The 18565-nt window shown below is 44.6% G+C and overlaps 1 protein-coding gene across 1 annotated transcript; it reads right to left on the bottom strand.

The window, feature by feature from the left end:
* Positions 1–3199: 3199 nt before the first annotated feature.
* LOC120393755 (GTPase IMAP family member 4-like) lies at positions 3200–4240 on the bottom strand. Its single transcript, XM_039518254.1, has one exon. It carries the CDS (start codon positions 4238–4240, stop codon positions 3200–3202), a length of 1041 nt encoding a protein of 346 aa, XP_039374188.1.
* Between the last annotated feature and the right edge of the window lie 14325 nt (positions 4241–18565).

Here is an 18565-nt window from a genome sequence, read left to right as displayed (position 1 = left end):
CCGCTGACTGGCAGTGGGAGTTCGTTGATATTGAGTGTTCACAGGCATGGCTGCCCGCATCTCCCATTGGCCACAGTTTGCTCTTTCCAGACAATGAGAGCTGCAGGAAATGGCAGCTGGGCTGTGAGAAGTGGCGCAGGCCACAGGGACGTGTTAGTCACTGATTCCCACAGCTCCTATTCACCGGGATGGGCAAACCATGGCCAGTAGGAGCTGCAGTTGACCATGCCTGTGGATGCTCAATATCAACAAACTCCTGTGGCCAGCCAGTGGCTTACCCTGATGAGCCACGTGCAGCCCATGGGTTCTACAATGAATACCATGGGTCTAGATGGTGCTTGGTCCTGCTATGAGTGCAGGTGACTGGACTAGATGACTTCTTGAGGTCCTTTCCAGTCCTATGAGTCTATTTTTTGGGGCATGCAGTATCTCCAGTTCCCTAGTCTCCCTCTGACTCAGACAAAGAACTACACAAAGTGGTACATTTTCAGCATAGGATTCAAGGAGAATTAGGAATTAGTTTGGGAAACTCCCATGCCTAAGGAGCATCATGGGAAAAAACACAGGGGTGCTTGTGGGAGAAGCAGAGAGACATGTCATCAAGGCTGCCATCATTAGCAGAGTCAACATGGAGCTCAACAGCTCAATAAATTGTAGTGATAGGTATGTGGATTTAAGTTATGTTGGGTATTAAAAGAAAGGAATTTGTGCTTGGAGGAGGGTGAGCCAGAAAAAGGATGTAAAGAGGAGGGTCATGTGGTCAGAATGATGAACCACAAAGATGATCTTAGCAACAGTGTTTTAATGAACTTGAAGAGAGCAATGTAGCAGAATACAAGGCTAGAAAAGAGGAGGCTACAGTAGTCAAGATACGAGATGTTGATGGTAGGAAAAAATGCCTTACAAGTTTGGACAGACAGAAGAGGCTGAATTTTTGAAATATTATATAGATAGAAACATCAGATTTGAACATGGCCTTGATGTGTGGATCCAGAGCAGTGGTTTTCAGATGTTTTTCATTTGTGGACACCTAAAAAAAAATTCAAATGGAGAAGCAGACCCCTTTTGAAATCTTAGACATAGTCTGCGGACCACCAGAGGTCCATGGACCACAGGTTGAAAACCACTGGTCTAGAGAGAGGGTGAGGTTAAAGATGATATTCAGACCATGGGCCTGAGCAATTGGGGGAATGGTGGTGTTATCCATGGTGACTGAGAAACTGGGGAGATGAGGATGGTTGAGACATGGGGAAAGCTCAAACATTCAGTGTTAGCCATGTGGAGCTTAAATTCCCAGCTGGCCATCCACAAAGAGATGTCAGAAAGATATGATGAGATGCAGGATTGGAGGACGGTCACAGGTGTTCATCTGAGAAGTTGATTTGTGACTCATCTGCATAACTACAGATTCTAAGCAATACTTGTGCATAGGGAGGAGTGGAGGGTGATGTGGGGGTAGTAAGACTCCTTGCACCATCCTTCTCTTCATGCCCTAGACCCTTCATGCAAAAGGTTTAGGGAATACCTGCACTTAATCTTTGGAGACAGTTTTAACATCAGCAAACCCAGACATGATTTTAATAATAGCAAAAAATTTATTGTTATCAGCAAAGTATGAAAGCATCAGGGACCATCTATATCACCATTTGCATCTAGAGCTCAGCCAGCATCAATGTATCACTATAGGCAGACTGTATACACAACCAAATGTATGTACATCTTTACTTTGGGGTAACAGGTAGCAGTAAACACATATTTAATAAATACAAAAACATGCTTTGTAGGATGGTACGTGCTTTGGCAAAGGAAAAACAGCATGAAAAATAAAACTAAAATCAAAAGCAATTATTTCTGCACCTTCAGTTCTAGATATCTATTATTCACAAACCTCACCACAAGACCTTGCATAGAATGCACACTGATGTCACATACTACACTGTGGAGTTAGGGGTGTGATTCCCAGTTTGCACAGGCAGACTCATGCTAGCTCTCGTGCAGCTAGATTGCACGGGCAGCGGCAGCACAGGCTAGCCACCCTGAGTGCACCCCTACGGGGTTCAGGCAGGTTTATACTCAGGGAGGCTAGCATATGCCACTGCTCCTGCTGTCATGGCTACAGTACTATTTTTAGTGTGCTAGCTGAAGGGGAGCTAGCATGAGTATGTCTACGCAAGCTGGGAATCACACCCCAGCTGATAATATAGACATAACCTCACTCTGAGCCTCTCATGCTGGATGGGCTGCCAAAAAACTCCTTCAGGTAATGTGGAGTAGTGAAGAAACTCTTTCTCTCATCATACTAAGGAGTGAAAGTCCCTTTCTGGTAAGCAGGCTATATTTATTCCACTCTGCACTTGCACTAGGTTCTGGTCTACAGCAAACAAATATCTGCTCACCTTGGAATAGTGGTTTACATGTTTATAGTTTTTCCCAGCACAAATTCTCGTTCTTGGAATCTTGTAAAGGTTATAACTAAAGTCACAGTGTCTTTTCCTTTCTATTCAAATACCTCTTCCTCATTCTCCTTCGTGATTAGAAACTAATGTACAAAAACAGGGTGGTAATTCCTTTCCATGCTGTTCTTCACCTGTATGATTCTCAGATTGGGTCTCCTGTTTCTATTTCCCAAATTTTCTGTTTATCTACAAAGGAATCTACAAGACAAATATTTCTTTATTAATTTTCTCTTCTGTGTGTTCTGGTTAGTGTAAACCAATTCAGGCTGTCCACAGGGAGCCATCCCTCCTGGTGTGGCTGTTCCTGTGGCTTGTGGCCTCTATCACACAATTTCAGGCATAGCTTCCTGAACTGTTCCTGGAACAGAAGCCCAGCAGTGCATAGCTGCATAGCAGATGCGTACATGGCAATATATATGCCTCTATCATTTAAGTATAAACATAAACAATATACATAAGTCATGTAATTTGAATGCACACATTTAATTCAATTTAATTAATTAGCCCTTGGAATAGATTATCAAAGCATTTAATAGATTCACTAGCAGAAGTGGGAAGGTATCCTAGCAATTAAGGGCCCATTTCATTCCTTGTGTAGCTCTACTGGCTTCAGTGGAGCTACACCAGGGATTAATTTGGTCCTAAAATGCAGAATGTTGGGGTCTGTAGGTTTAACAAGCAGGGAAACTTCATTTGCAACTTTTATAGACTCAGGATAACAGGATAAAGACGTTTAATGTAGCTCAGTCATCATTAAACCAACCCTTAATTATTTCAAAAGCAAATGTAAAAGCACCCAAAATCATTTCCCATATTATATCACTTTCAGCTTCTTCCCTGGCTCCTGCTTGTTTTACAGAATAATCTCTCTCTTTTTCTCCTAAAAGCCTCAATTTTTGTTGTTGCAAAAACATCTCCTTTTCTGCTACTTCTTTGTGCCACATTATCTTCTCCTTTTCATCTTGATACTGCTTTTGTGCTTCATCCCTTCTTTTTAATTCTTCCTTGAGTTGTTTTATTTGCTTCTCATAATCACGTTTTATTTTCTCTTTCTCTCTTTCCAGCTGCTCTGCATAGTATTTCTTCAGCTCCTCTGTTTTCTCTTGAAGCTTTTTCTCAGCATAGTTATACATCTCATTCGTGTAACATGTGCCTCCATTCTCCTGCACCATCTTATCTACCATCCCCAGCAGCTTATTAACCTGGGCATCCCGTTCTTCTCCAGTTGCTCTGTTGTTGAATGCACAATATCGTTTTCCAAATTTTCCTACCAGCTCACAAAGGCCTTGGGCATCAGAGCCTTTTAAGAAATCTTCTAATTCAGTATCCTCTAAATCATCTTTTCGAGTGAATAATAGGATCATGTACCTCACGGACTCAGCTCCAAAAATATCTTGTATTCGTTTGACTGCTTTTTTTTCCTCCACAGTGTACCGGCTCAGTGGCACCACTAGAACGATAGCATGGGGCCCTGGGGAGGAGGCTACAATACAGCGACTGATCTCCCGACAAGTTTCGTCCACTGGTACATGTGTGTCAAAAATGCCAGGAGTATCAACCACCATCACATTCCTCTCATTCCAGATTCTCGCCCCCTTACTGCAGTTTGCAGTTACAGACTTTGGTGAGAGTTTGGACTCAAACACTTTCTTGCCGAGGATGGTGTTTCCTGTTGCACTTTTCCCAGCTCCAGTTTTACCTACAAGGATGATTCTCAGTTCTGACTCCCCAGTGTAGCGGCCGACATCCCCTGGGGCTGTTGGGAACAAGTGGGAAATATTCATGACATTGCAAAGATAATCAAATAGAGATGGGTAGCTTTGAGGATTTTTGCCTATATAATTATAGACATTTGAATGTGCAGAGATTAAGATGTTTTCACTTTAGAACTGAATGGCACAGTGATTTATGACCCAATCCAACTCCCATTCAAGTCACTCCACATTGGGAATCTTTCCACTGACTTCACTAAGAGTTGGATCAGGATCTTAGGGCACTAACTTCTCACCGCTGAGAGTTTAGCTTCAGGTGCAGTGATCAGTGGTTTACTGGCCTCATCAGAGTCACTAGTGGATATTGGTCCACATCCCAAAGACCAAGCAGTCTGGGCCATCTCTACACTTGGGAGACACAGGATTGGAAGAGCAGTGTTCCTGGCAGGTTGGGAATGTGGTGCACTGACAGTCTGGGTGAGGGAGAGTCTCTTTCAGAGTGGCTGCATGCACTGTCCGTGGCTCTTCAGCCTTTATACTCGTTGGCAGTAACAATTATAAAGAAGTCCCCAACTATAAAAACCCATTTTAAAACCTCTTTTGATACCCTGCTGACCTTGTTCCTAGGGGGTTCTTACCCTTATTTCAGATATTTGCATCAACAAACAGTGCAGAACATTAATCTCAAAGGGGAAGGCGCTCAGCTGCAGACAGTAAAACTTTAAGAATTTATATTTATATTAATTAAGGGCAAGGAAGGGACAGGATAGAGTCCTGATTGTTATTTCCTTACCATTGGTTTGTTCTTTCTGTATCGAGCCTTCCATTTTAGTTGAAATATCTGTTGGAAAACAATTTTATTTAAAACCTAGGAGAAACTTCACACAGAAGAAAGTACTACAGATATTCAGATATAAGAGGAATGTCAACAACCATGTTTGAATACCTTTGTGTCATATATGAAGTCGCCCCTCTGCCTTTAAACCAGAAAGGTTTATGGCAGAAAATTAAATGCAAAAGAGGAGAAATCTGGATGACACATTTTGAAGACACTTTACTAAATATTGTAAAGAAAAACTGGACCTGATTTTGAACACTGGCCTCTAATTTTGCACCTGAAATTTTATAGGCATATTTAATTGTCACTAGGAATGGCTGGAAAATGGAATTTCCATCCCCCCACAACCCCCAAAAAAATACAAATTTAGAAATTTGGTTTTGTCCTAAGTCAGGACAAAAGTTTTCAAATCTCAAAAATTTTGTGAAAGGAAATATTCTGAAATGTTTCAATGTTTCTGAAATGAAATATTTGATTTAAAAAACATTGAAATAATGAATTAAACAAGTTAAAAATAATTCATATGATAATACAATAGAAATGTAACATGAAAGTTGGAATGTACTTACTGAAATGTACAGGACTATACAACCTTAATTCTACCTTAATATGACTGCTCAGAGCTCCAGTATGAAACTGCAGAAAAACCTGAGAGTCTATGGATTAAATTTAGAAGTATGAACAACAAGGGTAATGTCGTGGTGGGAGTCTGCTACAGATCACCAGACCAGGAGGATGAGGTGGACGAGGCTTTCTTCCAGCAACTAACAGAAGTTGCTAGATCACAGACCCTGGTTCTCATGGGTGACTTTAATCACCCCGATATCTGCTGGGAGAGCAATACAGCGGTGCACAGACAATCCAGGAAGTTTCTGGAAAGTGTAGGGGACAATTTCCTGGTGCAAGTGCTGGAGGAACCAACTAGGGGGAAAGCTCTTCTTGACCTGCTGCTCACAAACAGGGAAGAAATAGTAGAGGAAGCAATAGTGGATGGGAACCTGGGAGGCAGTGACCATGAGATGGTCGAGTTCAGGATCGTGACACAAGGAAGAAAGGAGAGCAGTAGAACAGAGACTCTGGACTTCAGAAAAGCAGACTTCGACTCCCTCAGGGAACTGATGGGCAAGGTCCCCTGGGAGAATAACATGACGGGGAAAGGAGTCGAGGAAAACTGGCTGTATTTTAAAGAATCCTTATTGAGGTTGCAGGAACAAACCATCCTGATGTGTAGGAAGAAAAGTAAATATGGCAGGCGACCAGCTTGGCTTAACAATGAAATCCTTGCTCGTCTTAAACACAAAAAAACAGCTTACAAGAAGTGGAAGATTGGACAAATTACCAGGGAGGAGAATAAAAGTATTGCTCAGGCATGCAGGAGTGAAATTAGGAAGGCCAAATCACACTTGGAGTTGCAGCTAGCCGGAGATGTTAGGAGTAACAAGAAGGGTTTCTTCAGGTATGTTAGCAAGAAGAAGAAAGTCAAGGAAAGTGTGGGCCCCTTGCTGAATGAGGGAGGGAACCTAGTGACAGAGGATGTGGAGAAAGCTAGTGTACTCAATGCTTTTTTTGCCTCTGTCTTCACAGACAAGGTCAGCTCCCAGACAGCTGCACTCTGCAGCATGGTAAGGGGAGGAGGTGACCAGCTCTCTGTGGAGAAAGAAGTAGTTCGGGACTATTTAGAAAACCTGGACGAGCACAAGTCCATGGGGCCGGATGCGCTGCATCCGAGGGTGCTAAAGGAGTTGGCCAATGAGATTGCAGAGCCATTGGCCATTATCTTTGAAAAATCATGGCGATCGGGGGAGGTCCCGGATGACTGGAAAAAAGCTAATGTAGTGCCCATCTTTAAAAAAGGGAAGAAGGAAGATCCAGGGAACTACAGGCCAGTCAGTCTCACCTCAGTCCCTGGAAAAATCATGGAGCAGGTCCTCAAGGAATCAATTTTGAACCACTTAAAGGAGGGGAAAGTGATCAGGAACAGTTAGCATGGATTCACCAAGGGCAAGTCATGCCTGACTAAGCTAATTGCCTTCTATGATGAGATAACCGGCTCTGTGGATGAGGGGAAAGCAGTGGATGTGCTATTTCTAGACTTTAGCAAAGCTTTTGATACAGTCTCCCACAGTATTCTTGCCAGCAAGTTAAAGAAGTCTGGGCTGGATGAATGGACGGTAAGGTGGATAGAAAACTGGCTAGACGGTCGGGCTCGACGGGTAGTGATCAATGGTTCCATGTCTAGTTGGCAGCCGGTATCAAGTGGAGTGCCCCAAGGATCGGTGCTGGGGCTGGTTTTGTTCAATATCTTCATTAACGAACTGGAGGATGGTGTGGACTGCACCCTCAGCAAGTTTGCAGATGACACTAAACTGGGAGGAGTGTTTGATACGCTGGAGGGTAGGGATAGGATACAGAGGGACCTAGGCAAATTAGAGGATTGGGCCAAAAGAAATATGATGAGGTTCAACAAGGACAATTGCAGAGTCCTGCACTTGGGACGGCAGAATCCCATGCACTGCTACAGACTAGGGACTGAATGGCTGGGCAGCAGTTCTGCGGAAAAGGACCTTGGGGTTACAGTGGACGAAAAGCTGAATATGAGTCAGCAGTGTGCCGTTGTTGCCAAGAAGGCTAATGGCATTTTGAGTTGTATAAGTAGGGGCATTTCCAGCAGATCGAGGGATGTGATCATTCCCCTCTACTCAGCACTGGTGAGGCCTCATTTGGAGTATTGTGTCCAGTTTGGGGCCCCACACTACAAGAAGGATGTGGATAAATTGGAGAGAGTCCAGCGGAGGGCAACAAAAATGATTAGGGGGCTGGAGCACATGACTTATGAGGAGAGGCTGAGGGAACTGGGATTGTTTAGCCTGCAGAAGAGAAGAAAGAGGGGGGATTTGATAGCTGCTTTCAACTACCTGAAAGGGGGTTCCAAGGAGGATGGATCTAGACTGTTCTCAGTGGTAGAAGATGACAGAACAAGGAGTAATAGTCTCAAGTTGCAGAGGGGGAGGTTTAGGTTGGACATTAGGAAAAACTTTTTCACTAGTAGGGTGGTGAGGAACTGGAATGGGTTCCCTAGGGAGGTGGTGGAATCTCCTTCCTTAGAGGTCTTTAAGGTCAGGCTTGACAAAGCCCTGGCTGGGATGATTTAGTTGGGGTTGGTCCTGCTTTGAGCAGGGGGTTGGACTAGATGACCTCCTGAGGTCCCTTCCAACCCTGAGATTCTATGATTCTATGATACCTGCCTTGAAGCAGCAATAGCCACTGGGAATTATCTACATGCATTCCAACTGCATTCACTGTGTTAGGTGTAGCTGTACTGAGTGCTGGAGAGATTAGCTGGAGCAGCTTGGCGGAGATATGACTGTGATATGAGAAAATTTGGGCATTAGTTTGGGCATTAGTTTACAATCAGAGAGCAGTGACTGTAATATAAGGAGATCTGGTCTGAGCCCCCCAGGAGCATGATGAAAGACATGAGGAACATGTGCACCTTGAGGGCTCCAATATGCATCATTTCAGCATTGGGTTGTGTAGGTTGTGTCAGTGACAGTGCATGGAGACTGTCAACAGTGAGGTGGGATATGAGAGTAATCTGTGGGTTTAATGAAGAGTAAGTGAAAGTATAGTAGTAAGTGGAATCCTGTGAGTAACGAGGAAAGGGCTGTAAATGGGAATAAAGGGTGTAAAATGTAACAAGTGTGGGATCGTTGGTGGGGAGCAAGCTAAGAGTTTGGATGTAGAACCGATGTAGGTAGCTCCTGGTCAGCACAGCTCATTTAAAGACAAGTTTTGCCTTAGAAAAGAGAAGGCATTTGTCTGTTCCTCAGCTGTCAAGAGCCCTAACCCCTGAGTGAGATGCACCATTTGCAAAGCCAGCAGGTGAGTATGTGAGCTATGAGCATATTGGGTCATCGCTCAAACATGGCAGGGTTAAAGTTGTGTGGGCTGTATCTTAACTCTGTATTTCCTGGTTTTCAGAGGTTTGAGATTTGCTGTACACAGCATTTTGGAAGGGTAGGAGATACTTTAAAAAGGTTTTTGACAGCAAATTTCTTAGTTTTTTGAAAAGGAAGAGACGTGTTAGGGGTTAGTGACTATTCAGGCAGTTGTAGTTCTCACCTAGATTTGTAGCTGATACACCTCTGGGGCTAGCTTATAACTAAAGCACCTAGTTTTTATATACTGATTTTCATCAGAAGATCTCAACAAACTTTAAATCATTAACCCCATTTTACAGAAGGAAAACTGAGGCACAGAGCAGCCAAGTGACTTGCCCAAGTGCAGACCAGTAGCAGAGTTGGGAATAGTGCCAATCCCGTGATCTATCCTGTTGGGGAGTTCCTTATGCATTTCAGGCATGACCAACACACTCACAGGAACACGCAGAGACTGGAGTCTTCGGTTATGGGTAGCGTTTATTTTAGCAGAAGCTCAGCTACACCCAGCAGAAGAATAGTTGTATTGCTCATTTACCTTCCCCACATCCCGAGGAGTGAGCCCAGATACCCATTTGTGCCTTCCCTTTATTTTAAGCATTAGCCCTCTCCCTACCCAGGTGGGCAGCACTGGCCTCGGTCTTGACCCAATAAGCGTCCTCAGATTACCCTGCCAAATTCTCCTTTCCTGTTTAGTGTTTATTCCTGTCATGTCCTTTCTGCCTTATGGGGATTGTTTTTTAGTATTTGGGTTTGAGTTTTTGCAGGTTTGCTTGCATCACGGGACTTTCGTGTTTGTGTCTGCCGGCCCTTACCAGGCAGACTTGAGCATTGAGTCGTTTCACCAGCAAGCTGTGGTTATGGGATTTCCTGTTATGCGCCTTCTGCTAGCAGCTTGCCAGCCAGTGTTTACTCTTTGCAGTTTACCAAGTCAGACCTCACATATCTACTAGGCTACATGGTTGCTATGTGATTGCTCAGTGCTCCTCCCTTCTCCCCATACATTTGGTTGTAGTCAAATGGGGATAATGGTCACACTTTGAAATGTTTGGCATCTGCAAATACTAATAGGGCCATTGAGAGAAAACTCAGACATGGTCTCTGTCCCCAATCCTGACACTTTTGTTCTATGATGGTTACAGTAACTTTAAGTGAATGAGAAAGGACTTGTCTGTGTCTCTCCATCTCCACCCCCCCCCACAACAAGTAGCCCTCCATCACCACCATTAACATTTTCAGTTCAGCCTCCTCTTCCCAGCCCATTAATTAGCACTGTAGAAGCCTGTCAAGGTTCCTTCCCCACTCTGAACTTTAGGGTACAGATGTGGGGAACTGCATGGACACTTCTAATCTTAATTACCAGCTTAGATCTGGTATCGCTGCCACCATCCCCAAGAACTACTTTTCTTCCCTGGGTAGCCTTGAGAGACTTCACCAATTTCCTGATGAACACAGATCCAAACCCCTTGGATCTTAAAACAAGGAGAAATTAACCATCCCCCCTCCTTTCTCCCACCAACTCCTGGTGGATCCAGATCCAACCTCCTTGGATCTAAAAACAAGGAGAAAGTCAATCAGGTATTTAAAAAGAAGGCTTTTAATTAAAGAAAAGAAAGGTAAAAGAAAACCCTCTGGGAGAGATTAGCATACCAGCTACTCTCACAGACAACAGATTCAAAACACAGAGGATGTTCCCCTGGGCAAAAACTTAATACATCCAAGAATACCCAAATTTGATAATTCCCTTAATGGTACCAAGACAAGTTACAAAGAAAATAAACATAAACCTATTTATCCCTTTCTAAAACTTACTACTCTGATAAGAGGCTGGTTCCTTGATCTTTTTCACTCCAGCTGAAACTGAAACTCTAAACAAAGGAAACTTCCCTCCTTCCTTTCGAAACATCTTGTTCCCCCATTGGTTCCTCTGGTCAGGTGTCAGCTAGGCTAGGTGAACTTCTTAACCCTTTACAGGTAAAAGAGGCATTAACCCTTAACTGTCTGTTTATGACAAAGCCATTAGGATGTAAAAAGTTGCTCCTTCCTCTCGTTCCCTCTGCTGCTGCACACACACATCACACATTCATAATGATGAAGAGGACAAGCCACTGATACAGAGCGATCTGGATCACTTTGTAAGCTGGGTACAAGCAAACTATGAATTTTAATACAGCCAAATAGAAATATATCCATCTGGGAACCAAGAAGGTAGACCAGTCTTACTGGCAGGGGATTCTATCCTGGAAGCTGTGACTTAGAAAAGACTTTGGGGTGCTGGTGGATAATTAACTGAGCATGATCTCCCAGCATGATACTGTGGCCAAAATGCTAGGCTATGGGGAGGAATAGCTTAGTCATTTGATCATTGGCCTGTTAAACCCAGGGTTGTGAGTTCAATCTTTGAGGGGTCATTTAGGGATATGGGGCCAAAATCTGTCAAGGATAGTACTTGGTCCTGCTAGTGAAGGCAGGGGACTACACTCAATGACTCAGTCCCTTCCAGCTCTATGAGATGGGCTTATCTCCATAAGCAGAGGGATCTTGAGTAGAGAGGTTATTTTATCTTTGTATTTGGCACTGGTGTAACAACTGCTGGAATACGGTGTCCATTTCTGTTGCATTCTGTTTAAGAAGGGTTTTGATAAATTGGGGAGGATTCAGAGAAGAGCCACATGAATAATTAAAGGATTAGAAAACATGCCCTGTAGTGATAGACTCAAGGAACTCAATCAATTTAGCTCAACAAAGAGAAGATTAAGGGGCAACTTAATAACAATCTATAAATACTTACTCAAGGAACAAATATTTAATAATGGACTCTTCAGTCTAACAGAGAAAGATATAACATGATGAATGCCTGAATGCTGAAGCTAGACAAATTTAGTCTGGAAATAAGGCATGAATTTTTAACAGTGAGTGTAATTGATTATAGGTACAATTTGCTATATGTGGTGTTGGGATCTCCATCACTAGCAATCTTGAAATCAGGATTGGGTGTTTTTATAAGACATGCTCTAGTTCAAACAGGAATTATTTTGGGGAAGTTCTATGTCCTATGTGATATGGAAGGTAGATTAAATTATAATGTTTCCTTCTTCATTTTAGACTCCAGGAGTACATATGGTTGTAGCAGGGTGGTCCCCTGCTTCTGCCCTGAAGAGCTTAAAACAGCCCAGAAGAGGGCTGTGGCTGTGGCAAGAAGCCTGGGTTGATTGGGGAAAGTAGGCTCAGCTGTGGCCATGTCCCAATCAGGCCCAGCTGGTCCCTATAAGAGGCTGTGAGCCAGAGGCCCAGGGAGTCTCCCTCTGCCTGTAGAGGGAGATGGGCCTGGCTACAGGGAGCTAGAGACATGGTACCTGAGTGGAGCAGGGCTGGGGAAAGGCAGAGGAGCTGGGGAGCTCCAGCCTGGAAAGCCCCAGGCTGCGGCCTAGCATTGGGCTAAAAGGTACTGGGGTTGCAGAGGGCAGCCCAGGGGTAGGCCAAGGCAGCAGGTCCAAACCCCTTTGCCTGTGATGAGTAGGCTGATACTGCAGTCTGCCTCAGGGTGTGGTGCTAGACAATGCCTGGCAGTAGCCGTATACTGAGGCAAGGACGGGATAGAGGGTAGGGGTTCCCCTGGGATGGGGAGACCCTGAGAGAAAGATTTGAGGGTCATGGATAATCAGCTGAACATGAGCACTCAGCATGATGCCTGGGTTGAAAGGATAATGAAATCCTTTGATGCATAAACTGGAAAATCTTTTTTTATATATAGGAGATATACCTATCTCATAGAACTAGAAAGGACCCTGAAAGGTCACTGAGTCCAGCCCCCTACCTTCACTAACAGGGCCAAGTACTGGTTTTGCCCCAGATTCCTAAGTGGCCACCTCAAGGACTGAGCTCATAACCCTGGGTTTAGCAGGCCAAGGCTCAAACCCCTGAACTATCCTACCCCTTTCTAAAGCATGGGGTAAAGGGGATAATTTACCTCTAGATTTGGCACTGCTGGAATACTGTGTCCAGTTCTGGTGTCAACAATACAAGAGGAATGTTGATAAACTGGAGAAAGTTCAGAGAAGAGCCACAAGAATGACTAAAACTTAGAAAACGTACTTTTAGAATAATAGAATATTAGGGTTGGAAGAGACCTCAGGAGGTCATCTAGTCAAACCCCCTGTTCAAAGCAGGACCAACCCCCAACTAAATCATCCCAGCCTGGGCTTTGTCAAGCCTGACCTTAAAAACCTCTAAGGAAGGAGATTCCACCACCTCCCTAGGGAACCCATCCCAGTGCTTCACCACCCTCCTAGTGAAATAGTGTTTCCTAATATCCAACCTAAACCCATCCCATTGCAACTTGAGACCATTGCTTCTTGTTATGTCATCTGCCACCAGTGAGAACAGCTGAGCTCCATCCTCTTTGGAACCCCACTTTAGTTAGTTGAAGGCTGCTATCAAATCCCCCCTCACTCTTCTCTTCTGCAGACTAAATAACCCCAGTTCCCTCAGTCTCTCCTCGTAAATCATGTGCCCAATAATAATGGTTGTTGCCCTTTGCTGGACTCTCTCCAATTTGTCCACATCCCTTCTGTAGTGGGGGGGCCAAAACTGGACACAATACTCCAGATGTGGCCTCACCAGTGCCGAATAGAGGGGAATAATCACTTCCCTCGATCTGCTGGCAGCCCAGTATGTCATTGGTCTTCTTGGTAACAAGGGCACACTGCTGACTCATATCTAGCTTCTCATCCACTGTAACCCCTAGGTCCTTTTCTGCAGAACTGCTGCTTAGCCAGTCGGTCCCTAGTCTGTAGCTGCGCATGGGATTCTTCCTTCCTAAGTGCAGGACTCTGCACTTTGGCCCAATCTTCCAATTTGTCTAGGTCACTCTGGACCCTATCCCTACCCTGTAGTGTAGCTACCTCTCCCCCAGGTCAGTGTCATCTGCGAACTTGCTGAAGGTGCAATTCATCCCATCATCCAGATCATTAATAAAGATGTTGAACAAAACCGGCCCCAGGATCAACTCCTGGGACACTCCGCTTGATACCAGCTGCCAGCTAGACATCAAGCCGTTGATCACTACCCGTTGAGCCCGACGATCTAGCCAGCTTTCTATCCACCTTATGGTCCATTCATCCAATCCACACTTCTTTAACTTGCTGGCAAGAATACTGTGGGAGACCGTATCAAAAGCTTTGCTAAAGTCAAGATATATCACATCACTTATGGTGATATATTCAAGGAGATCAATCTGTTTAGCCAGGCCTACACTTAACAAAGAGAAGATTAAAGGGTGACTTGATTACAGTCTACACATATCTATATGGGGAAGAAATATATGATAATGGGCTCTTCAGTCTAGTTGGAAAAAAAATGTAAGAAAATCTAATGCCTGGAAGTTGAAGCTAGACCAATTTAGACTGGAAATCAAGCATAAATTTTGAACAACGAGGATACTGACCATTGGAACAATTAAGCAAGGGTTGGGGTGGATTCTCCATCACTGACAATTTTTAAATCAATATTGGATCTTTTCCGAACGCTCTGCTTTAGGAATTACTTTGGGAAGTTCTCTGGCCAGTGTTACACAGGGGGTCAGATTGGATGATCACATCAGTCACTTTTGGCCTTCAGAATCCATGAATGTGTATATGTATATAGTGTGATATATATTTTTCCAGCAGTATCTAGATGCCCCAGTCAAGATTAGGGCCTCGATTCGCTAACTGCTACACAAATATATGAGAAGGCACAGTTCCTGCTCATAAAAAACATAAGAATGGCCACATCCCGATGTGCACCCCTCACACCAAATGGAAGCTGCTCCAAGGAAGCACTCCACACCCCAACTGCCTGACTCAGCCCTGAGCCCCCTCCCACATCCTAACTCCTGGCCAGACCCCACACCCCAACTTTTTTTTACATTTTTTTTAATAAAGGGCTCTTATCCAAAGCGCTTTACAATAGTTAGCTAACGGTACAAACAATATTTGGAAAGTATCAGAGGGGTAGCCGTGTTAGTCTGGTTCTGTAAAAGCAGCAAAGTCTCTAAGGAAAAGGATAAATGGACACAAATCAGACATTAGGAATGGCAATATACAAAAACCTGTAGGAGAACACTTCAACCTCCCTGGCCACACAATAGCAGATCTTAAGGTGGCCATCCTACAGCAAAAAAACTTTAGGACCAGACTTCAAAGAGAAACTGCTGAGCTCCAGTTCATCTGCAAATTTGACACCATCAGCTCAGGATTAAACAAAGACTGTGAATGGCTTGCCAACTACAAAAGCAGTTTCTCCTCCCTTGGTTTTCACACCTCAACTGCTAGAACAGGGCCTCATCCTCCCTGATTGATCTAACCTTGTTATCTCTAGCTTGCTTTTGCTTGCTTATATATACCTGCCCCTGGAAATTTCCACTACTTGCATCCGAAGAAGTGGGTATTCACCCACGAAAGCTCATGCTGCAAAAAGTCTGTTAGTCTATAAGGTGCCACAGGATTCTTTGCTAATATTTGGAAAGATCATTAAGTGGTCTGCTGAGACCCTCAGCAATTTTCAAGTGGTCTGTGGAAAAATAAGTTAGACTGCAAAAATAATCACAGTACCTCACTTTATTTTCATTTACTTCCTATTACTTATAGGAGGAGGATGAAAAAAAAAAGAATGAAAAATGGGGGAGGGGGAGAGAGATAAGAGAGAATGTTCTTTTTCTTGGCTGTGTCCCAAACAGGGGCCCAAAAAATGAAGCTGAGCCCAGGGCCCCACTAACTCTAAATCTGGCACTGGCCAGTTCCCTAAAGTTGTGTAAAAAGTCACTAGCAGGCTTACCCTATCTGAAACAACCTCATACTGGGCCAGTGAACAGGAGCTGGGGGCTACATGTGCACCAACATGGAGGTTATGTCATATTGGTGCACATAACAAAATTCATCTGGTGGCTGTGGGGCCAAGAGGTTCTGAAGGTGGCAGGGGGCTCAGGCCTGGGGCAGAGGGTTGGAGTGCAAGGACCCTGGTTGAGGGTGCAGGCTCTGGGGTGGGGCCAGGGATGAGGGGCTCAGGGCTGGGACAGAGGTTGGGTGCAAGGGTGTGAAGGATCCAGCTGGGGGTTCAGGCTCTGGGGTGGGACTGGGTTGAGGTGTTTGGGGTGAAGGATGGTGCTCCAGGGCTACCGTGAGGAGAGAGGATCTCCTCCAGCTCTCTCTCCTCGTGACTGCACCTGGGCTGTAGGGCAATGACACCTCTCCCCACTGTGAGAACTCTGGGGCCGAGCTGCCCCGGCCGGGTCAGGGTTAGACTGCCATGGCCGGTTGGAGGGTGGGATTGGGGCGGCCTTGCCCTGGGTGGGGTGGCCTTGCCCCGGCTGCTGCAGGTCCCTGTCTCCCTGCCTTGCACGGCTTCCTTGAGATGGAGGAAAATTCCTTCTCAAACCCACAAAGGACAATCAGTTAGACCCCAAGTCTGTAAGCAAGAACCACTAGCCAAGAATCTGAGAGAGAGAATGCCCAGTGCCATCTCAGAGCCATCTGCCTCCTCTTCAGATGTCTCATCTCCAGCCATGGGCATACTTGATGCTTCAGAGGAAAGAGATTAAAAAAATCTTTCCACAATATATATTGACAGGAGGCGGAGATCCCTTCCTGACCTCTACTGGTAGTTGGCTGACACCCTGAAGCATGAGCATAAAACATGAGCTAGCAGTGAGCCCCAGAGCTACTGAGGCCTGCCACCATTACAAGCAACCCCTTCATACAATCCCATTCATAAATTTGTCCTGCTCTCTCTTAAAACTAATTCAATTGTTTGCCATGCAACCCCCATTAGGAGGCCTTTCCAGAAGCTGACCCCTCTGATGGTTGGAAACCTTCTAATTTTCAAACCGAAATTGTTCATAACCAGTTTATATCTGTTTGTGCTTGTGCCAATATTGTTCTTTATCTTAACTAGGTCTTCTCCCTCTCTGGTATTTACTCTCCCAGTGTATTTAGAGAGAGCAATCAGATCCCCTCTCAGCCTTCTTTTTGCTCAGCTAAACAAGTCAAGCTTTCCCTCATCAGATGGGCTCTCCATTACCTTGATCAGCCTAGTAACTCTTTTCTACACCTGTTCCAGATTGAATTAATCTTTCTTGAACATGGATCACCAAAATTGTACCCAGTATTCCAGATGAGGTTTCACCAGTGCTTGTACAATGGTATTGATGCTTCTCCATCTCCACTGGAAATGTCTCACCTAATACATCCAAGGATCAGATTTGCCTTTTTCATGGCCACATCACATTAGTGGCTCATAGTCATGCTGTGATTCAGCAGCACACCCAGGTGTCTCTCCCTGTCATTTGCAACTGATAAACCCCCATCTTGTGGCACCTAAAAGCCCCAGTCCCAGCACAGGATCCCCGTGCTTGGTGCTGTACAAACAGAACGAAAAGAAAGTTTCTGCCCCAAAGAGCTGACAATCTAGGTATAAGACAAGAGACAACAGACCAATGAGGAAGTGCAAGGAATCAATGAGACAATGTTGTCTAAATAGACAGGACAGACAAAAGTTGGGGGAAGGGATCTTACACACCAGCTGCATGAACAATGTGATGGTGGCAAACAGCATGTTAGTTCTAGAATGTTTTCTTGGGGGGGGGGCATTAATCTAAGAGGGGAACAGCTAAGTGGGAATGGAGGGAAGGGGTGAGGGGGAGAGTGCAGGAGAGGAGAAGGTAGAAGGAGCAGATATGAAGTCAAGGTGAAGAGTCTGTGAGGAAGAAGGGAAAGGGTTGCAGTATTCCCCAAAGCCACATGGCAAGCGGGAGGGGAGGCTCTATCTGCATCCAAGTGCCCCACTACCCCAGAGTGAGGAGTTGCACACATCTGGGTCCAGTGGGATGTTGCGGGGAGGAGTGACCTCAGCTGAGCCCCATTTTACTCCCTCCCCTGCCAGTGTAGGCTCACATTTACGTAGTATCACAAAACCTAACCATTCAAAAATCCTGAATAAGGACAGGAAACCCACAGGATTGGCTTAAGAATGTCAAGCTTTTTAGAAGTAATACATTTGGAGTTATTCGTATCTGCCTTCTGGTTTTTGAGCCTTTGGGGTACAATCACATCACATTTTCAAGCTTTTCCTTCCAGCTACTAGAGCTAGAAATGTAATAAGAAACTGAGAGTCAGATATGTTCACATGACTCCATGAGCTGTGGCCTTAAAAAAACAACAATTATCATGAGACTAACGATAAAATCATGAAAGTTGGCAATGCTGTTTACAGTTCAATGTTCAGCCTGGAACAAACATGGACAACAGCAACTAAATAAATAAAGAGAGAGGCAAGAAAACATATTACATTTTAAAACTCATGAAATTTAATCCAATCTCAGAAGTTTGAAGTTTAGGGGTTCCAGCTTGTGATTTTTGAACTCCTTGAGCTTGGTTATATTGAATCTCTACCCACACCCCATTCCTCCTTCTAATTGGAGAGTAAAGCGGGGAGGCAAGCAGTTGAGTTAGGAGTTGCTACTTCTCAGTGTAGAAGAATATGCCCTTAGGATATGTCCACAGTTGCAACGGTGTGTAGAGTACAGACACTGCGTGCCCATCTAGCATGAGTGTGAATAGTAGTGTAGACGGTGAGGTATGCCTG

The sequence above is a fragment of the Mauremys reevesii genome, unplaced genomic scaffold (genome assembly GCF_016161935.1).
Source record: "Mauremys reevesii isolate NIE-2019 unplaced genomic scaffold, ASM1616193v1 Contig3, whole genome shotgun sequence".
Taxonomy (NCBI): Eukaryota; Metazoa; Chordata; order Testudines; family Geoemydidae; genus Mauremys; species Mauremys reevesii.
The sequence above is the reverse complement of the archived record's forward strand: the minus strand, read 5'-3'. Positions and strand labels throughout refer to the sequence as shown.